At 45.6% G+C, this 22,026-nt stretch overlaps 1 protein-coding gene across 3 annotated transcripts; it reads left to right on the plus strand.

Moving 5' to 3' along the window:
* Positions 1–1,571: 1,571 nt before the first annotated feature.
* Positions 1,572–21,567, plus strand: AMMECR1L (AMMECR1 like). 3 transcript variants are annotated; one of them, XR_009691776.1, is made up of 9 exons: positions 1,574–1,740; positions 3,257–3,366; positions 10,956–11,400; positions 13,679–13,789; positions 14,091–14,205; positions 14,830–14,920; positions 16,247–16,343; positions 17,965–18,492; positions 18,581–21,567. XR_009691776.1 is itself a non-coding variant. In XM_061135531.1 (8 exons), exons 3-8 carry the CDS (start codon positions 10,994–10,996, stop codon positions 18,074–18,076), a joined length of 933 nt encoding a protein of 310 aa, XP_060991514.1. In that variant the 5' UTR covers positions 1,574–1,740; positions 3,257–3,366; positions 10,956–10,993; the 3' UTR covers positions 18,077–21,567. The 3 variants fall into 3 exon arrangements, 2 of the variants coding, with proteins under 2 accessions (XP_060991515.1, XP_060991514.1); XM_061135531.1 differs by having other exon boundaries at positions 17,965–21,567; XM_061135532.1 differs by lacking the exon at positions 3,257–3,366 and having other exon boundaries at positions 1,572–1,740; positions 17,965–21,567.
* Positions 21,568–22,026: the final 459 nt, after the last annotated feature.

Below are 22,026 nucleotides of genomic sequence, written 5' to 3' on the forward strand. Positions count from 1 at the left end.
CGTGGGCCTCAACAACAGATAAGCGCGTCAAAACTGACAGGAATTATGAAGACTGCTATAGATGGCTTAAAAAAAAAAAATCGACCTCCTGTTCTGCAAGGCATCATCGTCTCTTCTTCCCACTGCTGCGCTTTGGCAGGTTTTCTGAGAGTTCCAGGTCTGAGAGGCACCAATCACTCCGTTTCCTCGGTTTTTGCTGCGTACAGGTAATTAAGCTAAAAGTCTGTAGTAGTAGATCTTATTATGCTTTAGTACATTATGCATTCCAGAGCAGAAGGTTTTTGCTGGAAAGCTTCACTGTTAAGATATGATTTGCATTTTTTACTAGATACTTGTCTTTGCTCCTTGAGGACAAACACGTTAGGATTCCTTTGTGCATAAACAAAACTGTGGGCTTGACTGTGTTTTTGGCAAGACTGGAAATGCTTTAAAACAGAGCATGCTTTTGCTGCAGAGCCTAAACTATTTGGTTAAGGTGAGGGAGCAAGGCAGAAATAAGACTTTTAGTGCAACTCCATCTGGAATTAAAATGAGTGCTAAGTCATCATATGAAATAGCAAATACTTGAAATTACAACTATCTACTCCTAATTTTAAAAAGCTGGGTTTTGTAGTGCTCTTTTTGAGGCCCCTGCCCTGCCAGTACTGAGGAATGTGCTTAGTCGACCTACTGAATTAAGCCTGTACTGTGGGCAATTCCACCTGCGTGGTCTCTCTCCAGACTGGGACGCAGAGGGTCAAGACAGAGATGGGCTGTTGGCACCACCCCGGTCTGGTTTGCTCTTTCTCGTCCATGAGGAGACTGGCCCTGAGCCTGAAACATCTCTCCCGCGATCTGCCCAGAGCCAGGGGTCGGCTTCATTTAAGGCTGGTCTGAGCTGCCCCTTTCTGGCTGCTTTCTAAGGCTGCGGCTCGGTCGGGGGAAGCGACGCGCGCCACGGCGCTTGGGTTCTAACGCGGGAGAGGGCGGAGCTGCGAGGCCCGGGCACCCGGGCTGGCATACCCAGCTGGCACTCAGGCCTCGTCGCGGCGGACAACGCCGCCCAGCCGGCCGCACTACAACTCCCGGCGCGCTCTGCCCTCGCTCGCAGAAGCCAAGGGGACCCGGCGTGCTCTGCGCCGGCCGGCCAGACGGCCCAGCGCACCCCTCGGCCCGCTCAACGACCTGGGCGGGGGAAGCAGCCTGCAAACCTCCTGTCGCGCCTCACTGTCCTCCCCTCTTTATTCCGACTGCCTCAGATTCCGCCACAAGAATAGGAAGCAGTCTCCTAAAGTCAACCCAGTAGAGTCGGCGCCAGCCAATAAAGTACGCGGAGTTAGGCCACGTGACAGTAGCGGGGCGGTGCTCCGGCGGCCCCCTAATCTCTATGGTTTTGGCGCCTCGCTAGAGGGCGTGTGGTCCACTGGAGGACTCCCTACATTCTTCCTCCATTACCTCACTGCCTCCGGGGGCTGCTGGGATACCGGAAGACTCGGGTCCCGACTCGGCTCAGTCCTCCAGCTGCCCGGGGAATACCTCTAGCAGTTCTTGCCTGCCGCCACCGCCGCCTCGCCGCTTCCTCCTCCGCCCGCCCCCTGCCGGCCTTCTTGGCCCCGCCCCGTCCGCGCCGCGCGTCCGGCCCGCCCGCGGCCCGCTTCTCTCGGGAGCCCCCACCCAGGCGCATGGCTCCATGAAGCAGGAGAAGGAGGCAGAGCGCGAGAGGTCCCGTCTGCCCCGGCTACGTCTGGGCCAGGAGAAGAGGTGGGAAACTCGGTCCGCGCCGCGCCCTCTTCCCGCCCCGCCGGGCCGCCCTCTCTCGATCTGCCGCCGTGCCCGCCGGGCCTCCTCACTCCGCGGCGACTGGAGGGGCTGGGGAGCGGGTCCCCCGGGCTCGGGGCGAGGGTCCCGGGGCAGCGTGCGGGAGGGGCTTCTGAGCGGCCGGGGAGGGCGGCGGCAGGCTGGGCCTGCGGGCCGCGTGTGCCTGCCGGCGGCAGGAGGGTCGGGGGACGCGCCGGGGAGGGGGTGGGCGGACGCCCCTGCCCCGGGCCGCGCGGAGAGGCCGGGCGAGGCCAGGCGAGGCTCCCACTCTTTCTACACTCCCTCCTGGAAACAGTCTCGGGTCGTATAAAGTTTGGTGGTCTCCGGCGCCGCCTGGCGGCCCTCGCCCCCCGTCCCGTCGCCCCCTCCCCCGCTTGGCGTCTGGATTCCACCCCCGCGGCTCGGCCTTAGCTGCCCTACCCGTCGCTGGGTCGTCTTCCGAATCCTCCTGGCGCCCCGCGCTTTCCTTCCATCACCTTTTTCTTACCTTTTACCTTTCTCTCTGCCCGCTTGGCCCCTCCCCGCTCCGGTCTCTTCTCTCCCCCCTGTATCTCGCCCTTTGGTTGCTAAACTCTTTAACACGCACGCTCTCGCCTTTCATTAATCTTTTTTTTTTTTTTTTCCAAACCCCACTTTGATTCTGTCCTTCCTTATCCACCCAAAGTTCCTATTTCCATCATCTCTCCACCTGATACTCTGTGGGTTTTATTCCTCCCTCCTTCCCAGGCTGTGAATTTTGCCCTTCATTACTTGCCCTCCTCCGTTCCCTGTCCTGATCTGAACTCCTCACTTTGCCACACTCTCTCACCCTTATCCCTCTGGGCCTATCCTCTTTCACTGCCCTCTCCTTGGATAGAGTGGGTGGGGCCTGGAGTCTCCTGTTTACATCTTTGGGAATAACTCAGATATCTACTACTGGGGGGTGGGGAGAGTTGGTGAAGAGATTTATGCCAGCCTAAGAGTAATGATGACGGACTGTTACGGACAGTTATCATCTCCAACTGGGATAAGAAGATGGCCTGTCCTCGGGACCCTGACATGCGGTCCAGTAATCCTTCCGCACCACATTTGCAGAGGATTTGGGAATCTTGTTTGTAGTCTGAAACCAGTAGAGAACCTTGAGATGGTGTATCTTGGCCTGAGAGCAACTTTTGATCTAAATTAGTGGTGGAGGAAGTTTTAATGTGTGTTTCATGTTCAGGTTCAATAAAACCTTTAATCTTCCTTGTCCTCCCTTCTTGGTGTTGAGGCCAGGAATGAGGTGATTTAGTGCAGGGGGCTGCCCTTGCCACCTTATATTTAGATTTTGAAATATTTTGAATTAAGGAAAGCCTGTTCCTTAGCTTTTTTTTTTTTTTTCTTCCTAGAAATTGCTCTGTTGTAGTCCTTTCAAAAACCATCTCTTACCTCCGCACCGCCTTGATGTTGTTCACTCACTGCACCTGCGTTTCCATCTTAGGTACAGGAAGAAGGAATGGAATCGGAAGGAAGAAAATTTATGTCAGAGACAAAATAGCTCCCCTCCTCTGTTATAGCTGTTCCCCTGACAATACAAACTTTCTGCTTTCAGTGAGTATTACCTTGGACATACTTAGAATGGAATTGTGTTGCTTTTATTTTTTGTTTATTTGGTTTTAGGCCTGTGCTTGGACTAGAATATATGTTTACTTTGTTCATTTCTGTTGTCTTAAACTTGATGAATCCTTCCACTTCCTCGCTTTTAAAATAATTTTAATTGGTAAAAAACAAGTTTATTTTCCATAATCCTGTTAGAGTGATTTAGATGGTTTTGTAGCATTACACTTACCCTTGGGTTACATAAAGGTTCGCCTTTAAAGACAAAGATCATAACTCAGAGGTTAATAGAGTTTCTGTCAAGGTCAATTATCAGATGTCTTCCATATGGTTATAATTTTCAGAGAATTTTGGAACATTTTGCCCTAAATCTGCTAGGGTGATACTGTTTTCTTAAAACTAACTAAAATTCTACATGTAAACAGAGTTCTGGGAAATTTTTTATTACTGCTGGGTCCCCTTGAGTCTGTTGATGGTATGCAAACACTTGTAAAAAAGTTTTTCAGAATGCTTCATGTCTTATTGGAACCTCACCATCTCTCTATGAGGAAGGCAGGGGACAGATATTTTCATTTTACAAATGAAAGAACTGAGGCCCAGAAAGATCTGGCATCCTGCCATAGCTCACATAGTTAAGGGAGGGGATCTAAAAAGAAAACAAAACATTTGATTTCTTACATTCATGTTTTTCCTTAAGCTAAGTTCACACGAAGGTGTATAGTATTGTGTGTTTTTCTAAATCTGTAAATTTAAAAAGCAATTGTATAGGGAGATCTGTTTTTTGCAGGGAAAATTTTTACACAGCAAATGTTTCAGATGTGTATGTGTGTATGATCGGCTTTCAGAAATATAGAGATGATTATTTCAAACAATGTCCAGAATGTTTTGTGGGTCTTTCATCTGACTATTTCTTGGAATAGTTCCCTAAGTAGGCCAGAATATAGCTTACGTGCCATTTCACTACTCAAATAATTATTAAATTGAATTTCAGTTCACTTCTGTGTCGCAAAGGAAACAACAGTCTGTTCCCTTCTGTATAAACTTGGTTTGAATAGACATCTGGACACTAATAATAACAGAAGAAAATGCAGAGGACCCCCCCCCCTTTTTTTTTCCCTTTTTCCTACCTCCCGAGTCTATTTCTTTTTGTTGTTGTTGTTAAAAGGTCATGCCCCTGAATAGCTATTTTGAAACTTGTCTTCCAAAGGTGAACCTATCTTTTTTTCCTACCTCCTAGCCTTTCTGGATATTTTTATCTAGAAAATTATTATTGGTTATTGGAAATCTAACTATTTTGACTCGGTAGTTCTGTTGGTACTCAGTATATATCAAGATTTCTGTAATAGTAGCGTATTTAGCAATTTTAGTTTCTTTTTGTTATATGGCTTCAAACTTAAAAGAGGACTCTTGTAGAGTAGAACTGTGCACAGCTGTCAGCCCAATATTCCTTATACTTCCTGGCATCTCACGATGAAAAGATCAGTGGATGACTTATTAGAAGTATGGGTCTCCAAAGAGGAAAAGCATCACGGTCATTAGAATAACAACCCCATATTAATAGAATAGCAGACGCTTTAATAAATAGTAGTTCTGTGCCAAAGATCTGCTAGATGTTGTTCATGTCTTACTCAATGAATGCTCACAAATAAACCCTCTGTGGTAGCAGGAGCCTAGATCCACAGAGACAGCCAGCCTGCCTGAGTTTGCACAGCCTGTACCTGCTAAGTCAGATTTGGGATTTGCGCCTAGATGATGACCCCAAAGCCTGGACTGTGTCCTCTGAGGATGGGAGCTGCTCTGGGAAGGCATCAGCTTGTTGTTTTCAGTGGACTTTGGAGCCTTGGAAGGGACCCCCAGTGAGGGAAGAAGACCCTGCTGCCCAGCCAGCTGTGTCTGTCAGGATGTCCTCACACTCTCCCCTCAGCACTGGTCTCCACATCTTGTTTATAAATATCAGCAGTTTATGACACATCATTTCCATTAACTTCTGAAATTGTAAATTGCCCTCCAGACAAATAATGCTCTTAAAGTGCTCCATCGTTTTTAAAAAGTAGGAAAATTCTTGTCACATGCAGTTTAGGAACTAGGTGCGTTGTTTGGAAGGAAAGCCTTGAGCAACCTACAGTTAAACAGCACCTGAGGCCAAGCCTAGGTGTAATTTGGCAGAGAACAGCGACCAGCATAAATAAAACCACAAAGTTAGTGTAGGGGGTATTTGACCTGATTTTTAGAATTAATGGTCCACATTAGCTATCCATTTTGCTATGAATTAAACCACTGCTTGGTTTGGGCTGAGTAGAATTGACATTGTTGATAAGAATACATACTTGTATTTCAGTCACCTTCAGCTTCTGACACACGCAACAGTCAGCACCTCACGGTGGAACAGAGTAAAGATCAGGTTGTACCATAAATACTCGTTTTATTAAAAAGGCTAACTTAAATGAAGTTGCTGGGAGATCTGTAAATAAGATTGTTGGTGTGTGTGCCATATGCAGGATGCTGGGTTAGGTGTTGTGAGAAAACAAACAGAAATGCAGCCCACCTTCTGCGACTAAAGGTATTGGTGAGTTCAGTGCTGGCTGGAATTCAGGTGGCTTTGTATGCCACTTGGCCCAGGTCTGCAGCACGCCACTCACCTTCCTCTCAGAGAGGGCTGCAAAGGTGCCTTTGTTGTGGACCCTCGTGAGGGTCAGGATCCCTTGAGCATTGCATGTCAGGTAAAGGGCATGATGATTTTCAACACTGAAAACAACTTCATTGGATACTTGCTAGGTTAGGAGGCCTTAAGAGGTAAAACAGTGACTCCTGTTATTTCCTCCAGCTCTTTGTGGAAGTATGGGTATTGTCTCCATCTGGTAGAAATCCAGTTTTAACTAGCTTGTTCTCATTGTTTGTTCTAAAGTAGATGGAGTGTAGGAAAATGACATCACTATTATAGGCCCTTAAAATGGCCTTGAGGTTAGTCGACTGAAGGCTCCAGAAGGGTCTTCGTGGTATATGTGTTTATAACGCAAGGGTTTTTACCTGATTCCAGTTACTTCAGATGAACCAGCTTGACAGTAACCATTCGGTTACTCCTGTAATCAGGGTGCCGTTGCTGGTAGTTTTTATGAAGTTTTAGGGAAGGATGAGAACAAAGGCATAGTTTTCTATGAGAGGTAGAATATGTATGCCATTAGGGGTATTTTTCGTTGGTCACAGCAGGTTAGTCTATTGCATTGAAATACTGTTATTCTGGAGGATCTTACACTGTGCCCTCAGAAACAGAGCTGTTGGAGAATCAAGTGTGTCTTTTGTTGCTGTGAGGCAGTCCCGGGAGCCAGGTCTGGGACACAGCCGTGGTGAGATGCCCCCTTTGTTGGAGTCGGGTTAGGAGAGCCTTACTTTAGAGAGAAACGTGATGGAATTGACAGGCAGTGGTTGCTATGTAAATAAAAGTACTCACTGCCAGCACCTTCACAGTCTGTACCATTTAGTTAATGTTTGCTTTACACTGACAGATAAGTAAAGTTTTGGCCCATTTAAAAAACAAACCTTAAATAATTCAGTAGGGTGAGGGAGATGGAGTAAGTAGGCTGTGGATGAAATAAGTTTGGCCCTTTGTTGAAAATTATTAAACCTGGGTATTGGGTTCATTATACTATTTTACTTTGTTTGAAGTTTTCTATAGATTTAAGTTTTATGGAGCTAATTTTAAAGAAATGCCTTCTAATATACTTCTGATGCAGAAAGTCTCTAACTCTGCCTTTAGTCACTAATTGAGAATATTGATTGAATTGTCTGTTTAGTGGTCTTGGTCCTGAGGATCCACGAGGTTTGGGTTGGCCCTGTTGATTACAAATCACAGTTGGGGATGGTGTGGGGGATTGCTAAATGTAATCTCTCGGTATGCCCCACTCCAGAGCAATGATTGTACATCATGGGTGGGCCAGGGGTCTCCAGCTGCAGGCCTCGGACCAGTACCTCCTGTCAGATCAGCAGTGGCATTAGATTAAAAATAAAATGCACAGTTAACATGTTTGAATCGTCCGGAAACCATCCCCACCTCACCCCCGTGGGAAAATTGTCTTCTCTGAAACCAGTCCCTGGGCCAGAAAGATTGGGGACCACTGGTGTAGGCAGAATCTTCCTAAGCTTGACCTCACCTGCCTTGGCATGGTTTGAAAACCCACTGCTCTGTTATAGGGTGTTTCGCCCATCAGAGAGCTGATAGCACCTTCGGAGGAACACCTGAGTTACCACTATCTCATGACATTTCTCTCTTCCTTCAAGCATCCTACGGTGTAAGGAGAATGAGGAAGGATTTGTTTTTTCACCTTAGTGTTATTTCATCCCTTCCCTCTGCTTCTTTGAATGTTGGGACTCTAGAGGCAGAGCTGCAGGCCCCTCTTGGTGCTGTTAAAGCTCTAGCTCTCGAGAGAAGATCCCTCTGCTTCATTGAATACATGCTCTAAACCCTCTGCCTACAGTTATGCCCGAGGAGGAAAGTCAAGAGCTCAGAGGACAGTGACATCCCTTGTGGACTCGGGTGACTATGGCAGGGGTACTGGCCATTGTCAGGGTGGTGGCAGAGCTTTGGGCTTAGGTTTTGATTTCTTTCCCCTGCTCCTCCTCTTTTTAAAATTATTTTGGCCACACTAGGTCTTTGTTGCGTCTCGAGGGGATTCTCTAGTTGTGGCGTGGGAGGGCTTCTCTTGCTGCAGAGCATGAGCTCTAGAGCCTGCAGCCTCGGTAGTTGCAGTGCACAAGCTTAGTCGCTCTGTGGCATGTGGGAATCAGCCCCCCAGCTGCGGGTTGAACCCATATCCGCTGAACTGGAAGGTGGATTCTTAACCACTGGTCTACCAGGGAAGTCAACTTCCCTCAGCTCCATTTCTGTTGGCGAAATTTTGCAAGCTATTCTTTTAGTTTTTAGTATCCCCTTGATTTTTTTTTTAATCACGCCCTTAGGAAAGGGACTGAATCCAATGGATATTACTGGCAGGCTCCGTTCTTTGTGGCATGGTGGGAAGACCCGAGCCTTGTAGTCTGACAGATAGATCTGGTCCAAATCCTGACTCTGCCACTTAGTGGCAGATTACCTTTCTTGCTAAACCCTAAGTTTCCTCCTTTGTAAAATGATGCTAATATCATCCTTGCTGGGTGGTTCTGAGGATTAAGTGAAATCCTGTTTAAAGAGCATCTGTTTGGTGCTCTAAGCCTTGAGTGTGCAGCAAAGTCCTAGCCTTCCCAGAGCCTCCACCTCTTGGGGGGAGCAGTCAGATGAGAGCCCAGATGATAGAAGCAGCTAACTTTATGCCAGAAACTGTATGGAAGCACTTCACATAGATTAAACTCAATTCTCCTAACAGCCCCATGAGGCAAGTACTGTTATTATTCCCAGTTTGCGGAAACTGAGGCATAGAGAGGTTAATCCTGGAGGAATCACATTTGAACCCAGGCCATTTGACTCGGGAGGCAACATTTTTAACCAGAACCTCCTGCTCCCTCTCTTAACAGTCTGAACAAGACAGTGATATCCACACTCAGAAACAGTCTATTCACTGGAGGTTTTACTGTATCACATGCAGGAAGCTTTCTCAAAAAGAAGCCTGTTGCAAGCTAGACATCGAAATGTGTAAACTGTTACTCCTCTGCTGGAGACAACTTTCTTCCAAAGAATTGTCTTAAATACAAAAATGTGTATTTTGTTAGGGATCAGGATATATCAGAAACAAAAGCACTATTTGTGAAATTTTTGGATCTCATTCAATCTAAAGTGACAAGTTGTGTTTGTAGAAATAACAGCATTGGAAATGGGTATGTACATATCTAATTTTATTTAAAAGATTGTAGACACTACAACCAAAATACTATACAATAGAGTAGTGCCTAAAAAGGCAATTGTGTGCTGCGTGTTCAAATTACAGAGAAAATTTTAGATAAAAATCATATATTTTGAGTAGGAGGCTAGAACTAACATGTAGTGATTTGTGAAAAAACAAAGTACATTTTCCTCAGGTTAGCAGGATTTTACAAACTCTGGTATTATCAACATTGAAATAACTAGGATCTATTTCCCTGAGTCTGGATTGTTGACATAGACAACAGAAAGGATCTGGGTCATGGTACAGCTATATATCTTTACCTTGGGCTTCTTAAGAAAAAGGATTTAGGAGAAGGAAATGGCAACCCACTCCAGTGTTCTTGCCTGGAGAATCCCAGGGATGGGGTCGCACAGAGTCGGACTCGACTGAAGTGACTTAGCAGTAGCAGCAGCAGTGACGTCTACTACTACTTTATTTAGAGGATAGGTGTAAGTGAGAGCAGGAGAGAGTTGGGTAGACACGCCTGTCCCTGCTTTGCTCATCCCATCTGGACCCCTCTTTGCCCTTGAATCTATTCCTCCCTTTCCCCAGCAGTCTATTTATTAACTAGCAAGAGGGCAAATAAGGGATCTTCTAGGATTGATTTTGCTAATTTTTTTAAGGATACCGAGCACCATTTCACCATATTCTGTACCCTTATCTGACAGTCCCTCCCAGAACTGAGTTTTCTTTTCATCCAGGGTCCAGAAGGAAAAACAGAAAACAAATCATATCGTCACGCACCAATAAAAAATAAGCTGTCCAGATGGAAATAAAATCTAACTAGGCAATAAAAGTAGAGATTGTGAAACGGTTCAAAAAAAGAAAAAGGATTTAATGGAAAAAGATTCCTTCCTCCCCTTTATCAGCTGGAACTCCCATCTGATGCCGCATTTTGTCAGACTCATGCCTTTGCATCTCTGCCTTCCTGTGACAGGGCAGAAATGGCTACCTCACAAAAGGACTGAAGCTTGGGTCATTTGTGTGAATAAAGGTTTCTGCTTGGTTGTAGCTTTTTTTTTGAATGGGGTCTTGAAAGTATAGAAGTGTAGAAATTGGAGTATGTTCAGAGGAGAAGGGAAGAAGATAAGTAAGACTGTGCAGGGTCACTGTGAGCACAGAAAGGCGGGCGGGAGCCTTGTGCTAGCGTGCTCTCGTCAGAACAGCGCTGCTTCTCATCCTCACAGAGGTCTGGCGCTCAAGTCACATAGGTAAGTTGAGGTTGGTGATGAGGAAAATGTGGAAAAGATGTGGTTAACAAGGAAAAATACGAAAGTTCCTCTGGGGTTCTTTAAAAACAGAGTGGTTCAGGTTGGAGCCTGTACAAATGTAGAGAGAGCATCCTACTGAAGAGCCTGTCAGGTCAAGTGCGGCCTTCCAGTCAGTCTTGAAATGTCCCCATCCGCCTGCAGACTGGCTGCCACTCTACCCGTCTTTCTGCCCGAGGAGACCTGGGCACGAGGGAGCCGTTTGTGGCCTGCCTCCATCCATGATGACCATAACCTTCATGGAAAATGAAAAATAGTTTCCCCTCAGGTAACGGTTAGGTGTCCCTGGTCTGGAATGCAGAGTCTCTTCCAGCCCACTGGTCTGACACCCTTTGTGACCAGTGTGACCTGTGTGAGAAAGAACTCGATGACTCCTACCCCTTCCATGTAGACCCTTTCTCTTTGATTTTTGTGTTCTTGTAACTAACCATTTGAATTAATGCTTGGGTGTTCTCTTTTGGATTAGGGTTCTGCAGCATTCCGGACCTCAAGCACTGAATCAGGATGGGAAAAAGACGTTGTGTTCCTCCACTTGAGCCCAAGCTGGCAGCAGGTTGTTGTGGGGTCAAGAAGCCTAAGTTATCTGGAAGTGGAACGCACAGTCACGGGAACCAGTCCACAACTGTCCCTGGCTCGAGTTCAGGACCTCTTCAAAACCACCAGCATGTGGATGGCAGCAGTGGTCGGGAGAATGTGTCGGACTTAACTCTGGGACCTGGAAACTCTCCCATCACACGAATGAATCCCGCATCGGGAGCGCTGAGCCCTCTCCCCCGGCCCAATGGGACTGCCAACACCGCCAAGAACCTGGTGGTGACCGCAGAGATGTGCTGCTACTGCTTTGACGTCCTCTACTGTCACCTCTACGGCTTCCCGCAGCCGCGGCTCCCCAGGTTCACCAACGACCCCTAGTGAGTAGCGGTCACGCGCCGAGAACGCAGGGACGGCGCAGAGGCCTCTTTCTGGGGTCGCTTTCTTGCAAGAATCTTCTACTTGTAAAAAGCTTTAACATGGTTTGGGCAAAGGTTAATGGGAAAAGAATGAAGAAAAGTATCCAGACAATATCTAGAATATCAAAAGTGGATACTAGGCTACATTTGAAGGAGTTGTTGGCTTGTCATTAAAGTTACATTCTGGAAATCAGGAGGGTTTTGATTTTGATTGTCTTTTGGTTTCATATAGCAGGGGGTAGGTCATTCAAACCGTCATGTGGAGAAGTCACACCACCACACCATTGTGGACCCAGGCATTGCTGAAATCCGAGTGAACTACCAGTGTTCACTACCAGTGTTCACTCCAGCCAGGCTGGAGATGAGCTCATTTACTGGGAACTGAGATGCTGTTAACAAGAGTCCCATCACTTACTATCAGTCCCGTGGGGCTGCCAGCACCCCACCAAGAATGTCAGAATTTGTTTTGATGTTTTTAGTTCAAGACTCCCAAGTTCCCATGAGGTGTTAGTGACTAAAATAAGGAATATGTGTATGTAATGGGTGAAGTCAAGTGAAGACAGACATGCTAAGGCTTTGTTTCTCAGAACTAGAACCAGCTTCGAGGGGCATTTAGAGAGCAGTGCTGCTCTTTTATTTTTTAGGAGGCGCTTTTAGAGGATTCACTGACTAAGAACTGTTAGCGCCATACTGAGGACTGGGCAAGGAATAGACAGGTATGAAGAAACAGTTCTTGCTCTCAGGAGACTTGAGTTGACAGATCACACACAAAAGCTAAACAGGGTGTGTCTCACACTGTCTGGGCAGAGGTAGAGGGGAAGTTAGTCTGTGATTGTGTCAGAGGAGAGGAAATGAGAAAATGTGCTCGCTTTTTAGGGAAGTATTGCCATGTGACATCTGTGGACAGAAAAATCCTAACTAAGTAGATGGAGAGTCTGAGCCTTGATCTGAGTGGGATTAGGTGTGTCCCTTGCAGGAGAGGGACACAGACTTTGAAGAGTAAGTGGTGACCACAGCTTTGTAGGGTGTGGGCACAGTGGAATTGCTGGAAGCGTTTTGAGTAGGTTTTGGAATGTTAACTTTGGCTGGTGCTGTTCAGCTGTTTTACTGAAAGGAAAAGATGGGTAGCTGGGAGATCTTGCCTTGTAATAATGATCAAAGGTAACCTGAAAGATGTAAGTTGCTTTTTAGCAGTGTTAACTCAAGAATCTTAAGAGGTAAAGACATAGGAACATGGAAGAATTTTGGGAAGAGGCGGCAGCCCGGTAACCTGTGTCTAAATATCTATTGGTATCTATCTGATGTAGCCTAATGCAGTATGACTTTGGCCTGGAAAGTGGTAACTTCTGCTGAAAATAAGCTTTTTTTTAAAAAAAAAAAGAATTATTTATTTCTGACAGCATTGGATCTTAGTTGCGGCCTGTGGGATTCTCTCTAGTTGTGACACTCGGGGTTTAGTTGTCCCTCAGTACGTGGGATCTTAATTCCCCAACTAGCGATCAAACTCATGTTTACTGCATTGGAACGCAGATTCTTAGCCACTGGAACACTAGGAAAATCCCAGGATAAGCCTTCTTTTTAAAAATATTTATTTATTTATTCATTTGGCTGTGTTGGGTCTTAGTTGAGGCACATGGGATCTTCATTGCATCATCCAGGATATTTTGTTATGGCGAACAGAGTCTAGTTGTGGCGCTCTGGCTCAGTAGTTGTGACAGACAGGCTTGTATGTGGGATTGAACCCATAACCCTCTGCGTTGCCTGGTGTATTCTTAACCACCAGGGAAGTCCGCAGAAAAAGCTTTCTCAGGGAGACTTTTTTTTTTTTTTCCTGGAATTTATAAACAGAGACAGAAATAATGGGTGCAGTATGGGGTTGAGGGGAGAAGGTGTGCAGGTTAGTATGTCTTCACGAAGGATGGAACTGGGAGACATAGACACAGAGAAAGAGAGTAAACAGGAGGAGGAAGATGTGGAGAACTAGAAGAGAGTCCTGAGCAGAGGAAGATGGAAACAGCACCCCCATGTGGAGTGGCGCGGAGCTGAGAGGGGGGGCTGCGGGAGCCTCCCTGTGCCTCAGGGCCATCTCCTCTCCATTTCCACCTTGGGGCCACACAGCTCCTGAGGCCACAGCCTCTCAGACAGCCCACATCAGAAAGCAGTCGTGCTGGGGAAGAACAGGCGGACGGGGGTAAAGCCAGCGCTTTCTTTTCTGATCGCTGCCTGCTTGCTCTTTCAGTCCACTCTTTGTGACATGGAAGACAGGGCGGGACAAGCGGCTTCGTGGCTGCATTGGGACCTTCTCAGCCATGAATCTTCATTCAGGACTCAGGGAATACACGCTAACCAGGTAATGACACCACACGTGAGACGGGTAGATGATTTGCAAAATTTGAAAATAACTGCCTGTTTCTTCTGAGTGGTAAAGCTTGAGTGTTTCTTTTCGATAGTCAGGAGCTGTGGGGGCTTTAATCTGGTGAGTCACTTAGCAGTTCAAGTATAGACAGTCAGTAGCATCGGTTGTTTTTAGCATGTTCGTGTTGATGGGTAGTGAATGTTTTTTGCAGAACGCAAGAGCCATAAACTTTCAGGCTCATGATGTTGGCTCCCAATTCCGGAGCAGCCTCACTTATGTTTTCTGTCCCCTCCAGTGCACTTAAGGACAGCCGATTTCCCCCCCTGACCCGAGAGGAGCTGCCTAAACTTTTCTGCTCTGTCTCCCTCCTTACTAACTTTGAGGATGCCAGTGATTACCTGGACTGGGAGGTGAGAACAGCCGCATTTGGAACTCTGCATCTCTCGTTGCATTTGGGTTCGGGTTAGTACATGGTAATGTATCTCCTTCATTTGAGCAAGGGTATAAGCATGTGAGAGCTGAGGTCAGAGGCAGTTGTAGGCAACCTGGGTGACAGAAAAGATACTTTGATATTAGCAGCAGAAAGAAATCCCTTTCTTACCAGTCTACTCTCTCCCATGTCCTTTTCCCATGTCTAATAAATAATGGGATAAAGGAGAACATTCCTGATTCTTCTTGGTAAGCCCTTGAATAAATGTTATTCGGAGCCACATGTGAAGTCAGGAACCCTGATCAAATCCTGCAGCCTGTTCTTGAATATTAAAGGTGGAATATTCACAATTATTGGATGCGTTATTAAGAGAATTGATTTATGTAGCCTCCATAGTCTCAGAGAGGTGGCTGCACTTAAGAGTCTCCCTTTCCCTGAAGCAGGCTTCTATGCCTGAGAGAGAGTCAGTCTTGAACAGCATGAGGCTCCCCTTTTCTCACCCCTGGGTCAAGGTGGTCAGGGGACAGTGTCAATTTACATGAGGATAATTGTGAAGTTCCATTAGAGTAAGTAAACAGCATTTATTGGTTGTGTGTTTTTGTAGGTTGGGGTCCATGGGATTCGAATTGAATTCATCAATGAAAAAGGCGTCAAACGTACAGCCACTTACTTACCTGAGGTTGCAAAGGAGCAAGGTGAGTTAGACGGATGGAGTGATACCCTTCACTGTGAATGGTACCTTCAGTGTTGTCACGTAGAGGGCAGGAGAGTGGGATGTGTTGCCTTTTAGTCCAATGTAGCTAAGTATGAGTGGCTTTCTTCCTCTCCATATCTATCAAATTCTTACAGAATAAAGAATAAACTCCCCAAAAGAGCTGGGAAAGAAAAGGGGTAAATACTTCTCAGGTGCCTGTTTCACTTACTTTCAATGAGTAACAGTATTTCTTGGCCCAAAAACTGCAGTGGTAATTGTAGGAAAAAAGAACTCAGTAGTTCCTGCAGTGGGACCCTAAAGGTAGGAAGTGGGTTGGGCAGGTTTTCTCTTTAAAAGAATATTTAGAAGAATACCTTAAGATGTTGCTTATGCATTCTACAGTGTACAACCCAATTTTCTTTCTTTCTTGGAACTAGTCTTTTTTTTGAAAATAATATCTAGAAGTTAGGTATGAAACTGAAATAGAGAAAAATACTGAGTTCAGTGTATCAATGAACTGATTATGTGGTGAGGGATTGCCTTGTTGGTTCCCATCATGGAAAGCAGTGGGGATATGGCTTAAAAAGGAGGAAACCTTTTAGCCACCTCTTTGAGGTCATAAATCTGGCATTTCTGTCCAAGGAGATGGACCAGGAATATTTCCTGATAGTGAGATGTGATGATAATTTAGGTAAGTAATCAAACACTTTTGCTATTTGAAAACTGATTGAGGAAATTAAAATCAAGGCACCTACTGCAGTGATTTATGGAGTTTGTTATGGAGTGATTTGTTTGGTTTTCGATTTGATATTTTTGATTGTATCTGGTGAAAATACTTCTAGAACAACACATCAGTAGGTGTGCAAACAACTTTCCCACCCTTCCTAAGGGAACAGCTTCTGTCCTGCTGTCAAGTCTGTACTAGAAAATGACTCCTAGAAATCATCAAAATGAAGCAAGGCCACATAAAGGAATGCAAGCTGCAGAATATGAATTCTCCCTTCTCCCAGAGCAGCCCTAGTTAGCGCACTAGGCCAACTAAGTTGGGACCACATTTGCTCCTAGATAGTTGTCCTGGGCTCATACCTGACAGGAAAGACTCAGAAGAAGGGGAAGGCCATTGATGGTGTGTGCTGGGCATCCTCGCACGTCTCAGGCTCTCCTTGGACTGCGAGCAAGACAGACAGGACTCCGGGATGCGGGGGCAGCACCCAGCTCGCTCTGCCCGCGGCGGGTCCGGCTGCTGCCCTCCTGTCGCTGCATTAGGGCGCTGCCTGCCTGGTTCTGTCACTGTGCACTGACCTCCATGCACCTGTCTCCTCCTCAGACTGGGATCAGATCCAGACGATAGATTCCTTGCTCAGGAAAGGTGGCTTTAAGGCTCCAATTACCAGTGAATTCAGAAAAACCATCAAACTCACCAGGTAAGCCACTGTCTCATTTTCCTTGTCATTTTAACTTAGTTGGGGTTAGATGGAAGATACTTTTGCTAGACAGGGAAGAGAAAAATGTTCCCTGCTAATGTCTCCAAACCAAAGAAGTATTTGTGAGGTTGAAGATCTGAGGAAGCAATAGCAGTGAAAGCAGAGGCTCCCCAGCATCCCGGGCGTGTCCACAGTTCAGCTGATGGCATGGTGGGGGCAGAGTAGCTGCTGAACAGTCGTGGGTGTCTTTGCCAGACCCACTTGTTGGGAGGCTGAGTGGGAAGGCTGAAAGCAGGAGAGAAGGCTCTCAATAACAGAAGTCTTGGGTCAGTCGAAGTCACCACATGCAGTCAGGTGGCGTGTTGAAGGACTAGTAACAAGGAAACGCCTCTGCCTGTTAGGAGCAAATACATCTATGGGGAGGCCATAGTAAAATCTGCATGAATTGGACCCTAAATCCCAGCTCCACCACTTCCAGCTGTGTGACTTGGGCCTCTCTGAGCAGAAAAAAAAAAAATCCTGCCTTGGGGTTGTTCTAGAGTGTGGTAAGGTAATGTATGCAGAAATTCTAGTCTGGGGCCAGGCAGTATTGTAGGTGTGGTCAGTAGATATCAGTTCTCTTCCCATCCCTGTTGAAATTGGAAATACTGAGAGGTGTAGCTTCTGTGGGTTTGTGTGGGCCTCTGTTGGCCTCTTCATCTGTAAAATGCTGAATAATCATGTAGTAACCTCACAGGTCTATTTGGAAGATAACCCCATGTTTTTGAAATGCTTTGGATTCCAAAAAAGAAAAATCTTCAAATACAAAGCATTATTATTATCATTATTATTATAATTTATTTGAACAGCCATTTCCCTGTCAAAATTCAGGAATAATCACCTTGCAGTGGAGGAGTGATTACAGAGGGAAAGAGATGGCTCTGGGTAAGGATTGTCACACCCAGCTCCTGTGGTCTGTAGTAGGCTCCATAGGTTTGTAACACCCCATGCTTTGCATCCTGACTCATGGCTCTTTTTAGAGCAAGGCCAAAGTGCTATGAATTCTGTTCTGATGACCCTGTGATATAATGATATGGCACATTCATCTGGGAAGTGAGACCCAGGATCTTTTAACCTGCTTCATCAGAATTTGACCCAGAATTAGGTATCTGTGCCCCTTTTAGTTATAAATAACTTGTTTGTTGCTTTTCTGCAAGTTGAAGTTGCATCTCTGTCAAATTTATCACATTTTTAACCTGAAATAGATAACGCATTTTACACTGGGCATTGGTGCAGCCATCTTCCCGTCTGCCACCCATATAATTTGACCTTAAATTCTTCATCCAGACCCTAGTAGCAGATTGCTTAAGAGCAGCCTAATGATAAGCATATGAAGTGTTTAAAGGTGGGATGTACAGAAAACATTCTCAGGGGTGAACTGTGACTGTGCTTTTTCATCTTGTTCATTTGTAATAACAACACTGTTTTCTTGTGCTGTCTTTCATTTTCTGTAAGTAAGATTGCTCTTGGTCTTCCATTTTATTCTTTCAAAATGTGGAATAAGCTTTTGGTTTACTCTGCTGCGTGATTTTGAAATGAAGTATTTGGGGTTCCTAACACCCTTTCCTGTTTCCTTACACAGGTACCGAAGTGAGAAGGTGACAATCAGTTATGCAGAATATATAGCTTCTCGACAGCATTGTTTCCAGAATGGCACTCTTCATGCCCCGCCCCTCTACAATCATTACTCCTGACACACGGCTGCATGACCAGTCCCACCCCCCTGTGGCCACCAATGGCTATGACATCATTGGAGCAGATGCCTCCTCTTCCTGGTCCAGTTACTTCTATTACTGCACCATTTTATGATGCTAGCTTCCGTTGCCAAGTCTGCCTCCGGCTGACTGAGGTGGGGGGGGTGGGGGGTAGGGGTTATATTGAATGAAACAGAACTTGAGGGCCCAAGCCTTATCTCAGCCTTTCCTCAATACGGGGTTCCATTGGATTGGGGCTCCTCCATGACTAGTGAGAATTCCGTGTGGGCTCAGAAGACTTTGGCATGCAGGTGCCGCTGCTGATTTGCCGCCTGTGTGTCGGGCGCACGGTGGAAGCTGGAATTGATGGTCCATGAAGGCCTACCCCACACACACCTGCAGCCTCCCCAGATCAAGTAGGTGTATTCCCCTGGCAGTCTGGGCAACGGAGACCAACAAGAAACATTTTTAGGTTGTTTTAAATTCCTTTTTTTAAACTTGCAGTTACTTGCATACCAAGAGTTGATCACAACCTCCATGCTTCATAAGCGGACGCCATGTTAGGGTCGAACGTGGGCACCATGAGTCCTGTGGCTCCTGGACAGAGGCCCACCTCACGACCAGAAGCCCTTTGGATGGCGTTGCAGATCTCATTGCTCAGTTAGCCTCGAAGGTTCTAATTCTCATCCCACTCTCAGTTGGATTTTCTGGCACTCTTCCTGCATCGAGTCTTCTGGTACTGAACCGAGCTCTGTGGTTTGGCCTGCTGCGGATGGACTGGGATGCCTGCGGGAGGTCCTCATGGCATCACTGCACGCAGTGTCAAGGGAGAGACCTCTTCCTTACCACCTGGCTACCTCACTCCTCTACTGGTAGCAGTGCCTATAGCTGGATCTAGGTTCTCAGAGACGTTCCAACAAGCACTTGGGTTGGGTTTTAGAAGGATACATCGTCATAGGAGAGAATCCAAGGTCTCCAAGCTGTTTTTCTTTTCAGGCAAACATCCTGAGAGACCTTTAAGCAGAGGAGTTCCTTTTTCTAGTTTGCTTGTAGAAGTGGGAAAACTGTTAATGTTTCAGTCCTTTATGGGGACTTTAGAACAAAGCTGTGTAATTAAACAAGGTGAATCTTTATCTTGCCTAATGCGCTGGGAAAACTTCACCCCACTGTGGCAGAGTTCCAAATAGCTTATTTTATTTTAGGTCATTCATACTTTGATGTGGCATATTTCCCTTTCCCATTCTTGCTGATTCCAAATGGCTGTCAGCAAGTTTCTCCTCCCTCTTGCCTATTCTTCACTCATACGGTGGCAAAGTTCATAGAAGTTGGGAATTTGGAAGATGCTTTGAAAACATTGTCACAGAGGCACTGCTGAAATGATTCACAGGAAGAGGTGGCCAGTTGGAAGAAAAGGCCCTACAGGTGATACACTGGTTTCCAACAATATGCTTAGAGAACTCTAAAGTGGATTGGGTGTCAACCCAGTGAACATAATGTTTTGATTTAATTTATTTTTAATGTTTATGTGGTAGTGGTGTGGCTTTCCGAAATGGGCAAATATTCAAAAAAAGTCAAAAGATCTTTTGAGTTTTCTTCTGCCAGGAGCGGGGGGTGGGGGGAGCAGGGACACAGTCTGAGGAATGACACACATGCTTTTCTAGGCGTTGCTGTCCTGTTTCTTGAAGAGATGGGTTAGGGCGAGCAGGTGTGCTTGGCACCATCCTCTGCTGTTAAGGGTGTGGAATGTGCCAGGGAAGCGTGGGCTGATGTCCAGATGTGCGGGCCAGGCTCCAGCACTGTCTCGCTGCTGGGCCGCACTCCCACATCCTGCCCCCTTTCCCTCGCAGTGCTAATGAAAACAGGCTTCTGAAGATGAAGTTGTTTCATGATTTCCTGCTGCTGAGAATAATAAATGTCTTGTTGCAAACAAATGTGACGACGGTTACTTAGGTGCCATGGATTGATGTCAGGGTGGTCAGCTCTGGACTAAACCACCCACCTCCAATTTGTACAACAGTATTGATACATAGGGCTACACTCATTACTGTTCAAGTCTTCTATGTTAAAAGTTGTGTTTAATTTCTAAAGTTTAAAAAAAGCAAAAAAAATGGTGCTAAACTTTCACCCCTGAACACGCTCAGTGAGACTGGTCATGCAAGCATTTACAGTGCCATGCTCTTTCAAGCCTATTTTTTCTTGTAGAAATGTTGCCCTATTTGTCTTTCCCAGTGTATAGTTGTGTTGTTTTGTTTTGTTTAATTTTATTGAGGGTGGGGTAGGATACCTGCCATTTAAGGAAAAAAACCAGAAAATTTAAAACCCCAGGAAATGGGGGAAAAAAATCAGTGCACAAGAATCGGGCTTAAGCCCAGCATCACACTGAAGTGGGCTCTGGTTTTTGGAGTGAAGAAGCCTTACTCCCCGCACATTCCCTTATGCTCCCATCCAAGTCCAGCAATGGAGACGCTCGAGTTCCTTCCTTTAGTAAGAGGACTCAGGAGTCGACCAAGGAAAACTGTTTGGCCCTGTGAGGGATGGCACTCAGTGTGTGTCCTGAATGGAGCCAAGTCAGGAAGGGGTCTGGAAATAAACGGTCATGGTCACCTTATGAAGATGTGTGGCAGGTGGCTCTCAGGAAAAATACTAAGTCTGGATCATCCATATGGCAGCTTTGCGTAGGGAAATGACAGCTCCGAATGGGAACTGAGCTGCCTTCCATGTTGCTTGACCAAAGCAGTGATGCGGGTGGCCAGTATATGTGGTGTGAGTGGCGGTTTAAAGAGAAGGGGATGTTCTCTGCTCCGTGTTTCCTATGTCCTTGGACTGCTCGAGCTGAACAGTAACCCCTGTTTTTAAGGGACCAGCCCACTGTGGCTGGTTGGTTCGGAGTTTGTTTCATCCCTAGCTGTGAGTGCCTTTCGGTCTGGAAAGTTGGCTTGTCTCATAATACCCACAGCTAGGACATTCTCTCTGTAATTTCGAATTGTCCTTGTTCATTAAAAGAGAATCTCTTTGATCACTAGAGTTTATCAGTGTTGGATTGTTTCCACTGTGAGGTTCTTAAACTTTTTCGCTTCATAATATTAAAGCAACTCATGTTAGAGACCATTTCAACATGAAAGGTTTGTAGTTCAGACATTACATATATTTTATTGTTTATAATAAAAATCATCTATACAGAAGTCCTGGGTGTTAATTTTAATATTTGCACAAGATCTGTTTTCCATGGTATGTTAACACCTACAATTTCACTAACTGTTGATGTTATTTTCTATTGAGATTCTGGAACCTAGGGAGCTATTTGTTCTTTTTGTTTATTTTCATTCTTATTTCCCTGAAGCAAGAGACTTTGTATGGCCTTCAGTGCAAAGACTTTAGACCAATTCTTTGTATTACACTTGGTTGCCTCTTGGCTATATAACTTCTGAGTGCAAATCATTGAACTCTTTAACAAAGTATTGTAGAGAATAAATCATAATGGGTAAAAATTGTTCTTTGTCTTGTCTTTTTTTTTTTTTTTTGAATAGTAGATAGTAGTAATACTAATTTTTTTTTTTTTTTTTTTTTTAGTTGGAGGCTAATTACTTCAAAACATTTCAGTGGGTTTTGTCATACATTGATATGAATCAGCCATAGATTTACATGTATTCCCCATCGCGACCCCCCCTCCCACCTCCCTCTCCACCCGATTCCTCTGGGTCTTCCCAGTGCACCAGGCCCGAGCACTTTTCTCATGCATCCCACCTGGGCTGGTGATCTGTTTTACCATAGATAGTATACATGCTGTTCTTTTCAAATATCCCACCCTCCCCTTCTCCCACAGAGTTCAAAAGTCTGTTCTGTATTTCTGTGTCTCTTTTTCTGTTTTGCATATAGGGTTATCATTACCATCTTTCTAAATTCCATATATATGTGTTAGTATGCTGTAATGTTCTTTATCTTTCTGGCTT

This window comes from Dama dama, chromosome 33 (assembly GCF_033118175.1).
Source record: "Dama dama isolate Ldn47 chromosome 33, ASM3311817v1, whole genome shotgun sequence".
Taxonomy (NCBI): domain Eukaryota; kingdom Metazoa; phylum Chordata; class Mammalia; order Artiodactyla; family Cervidae; genus Dama; species Dama dama.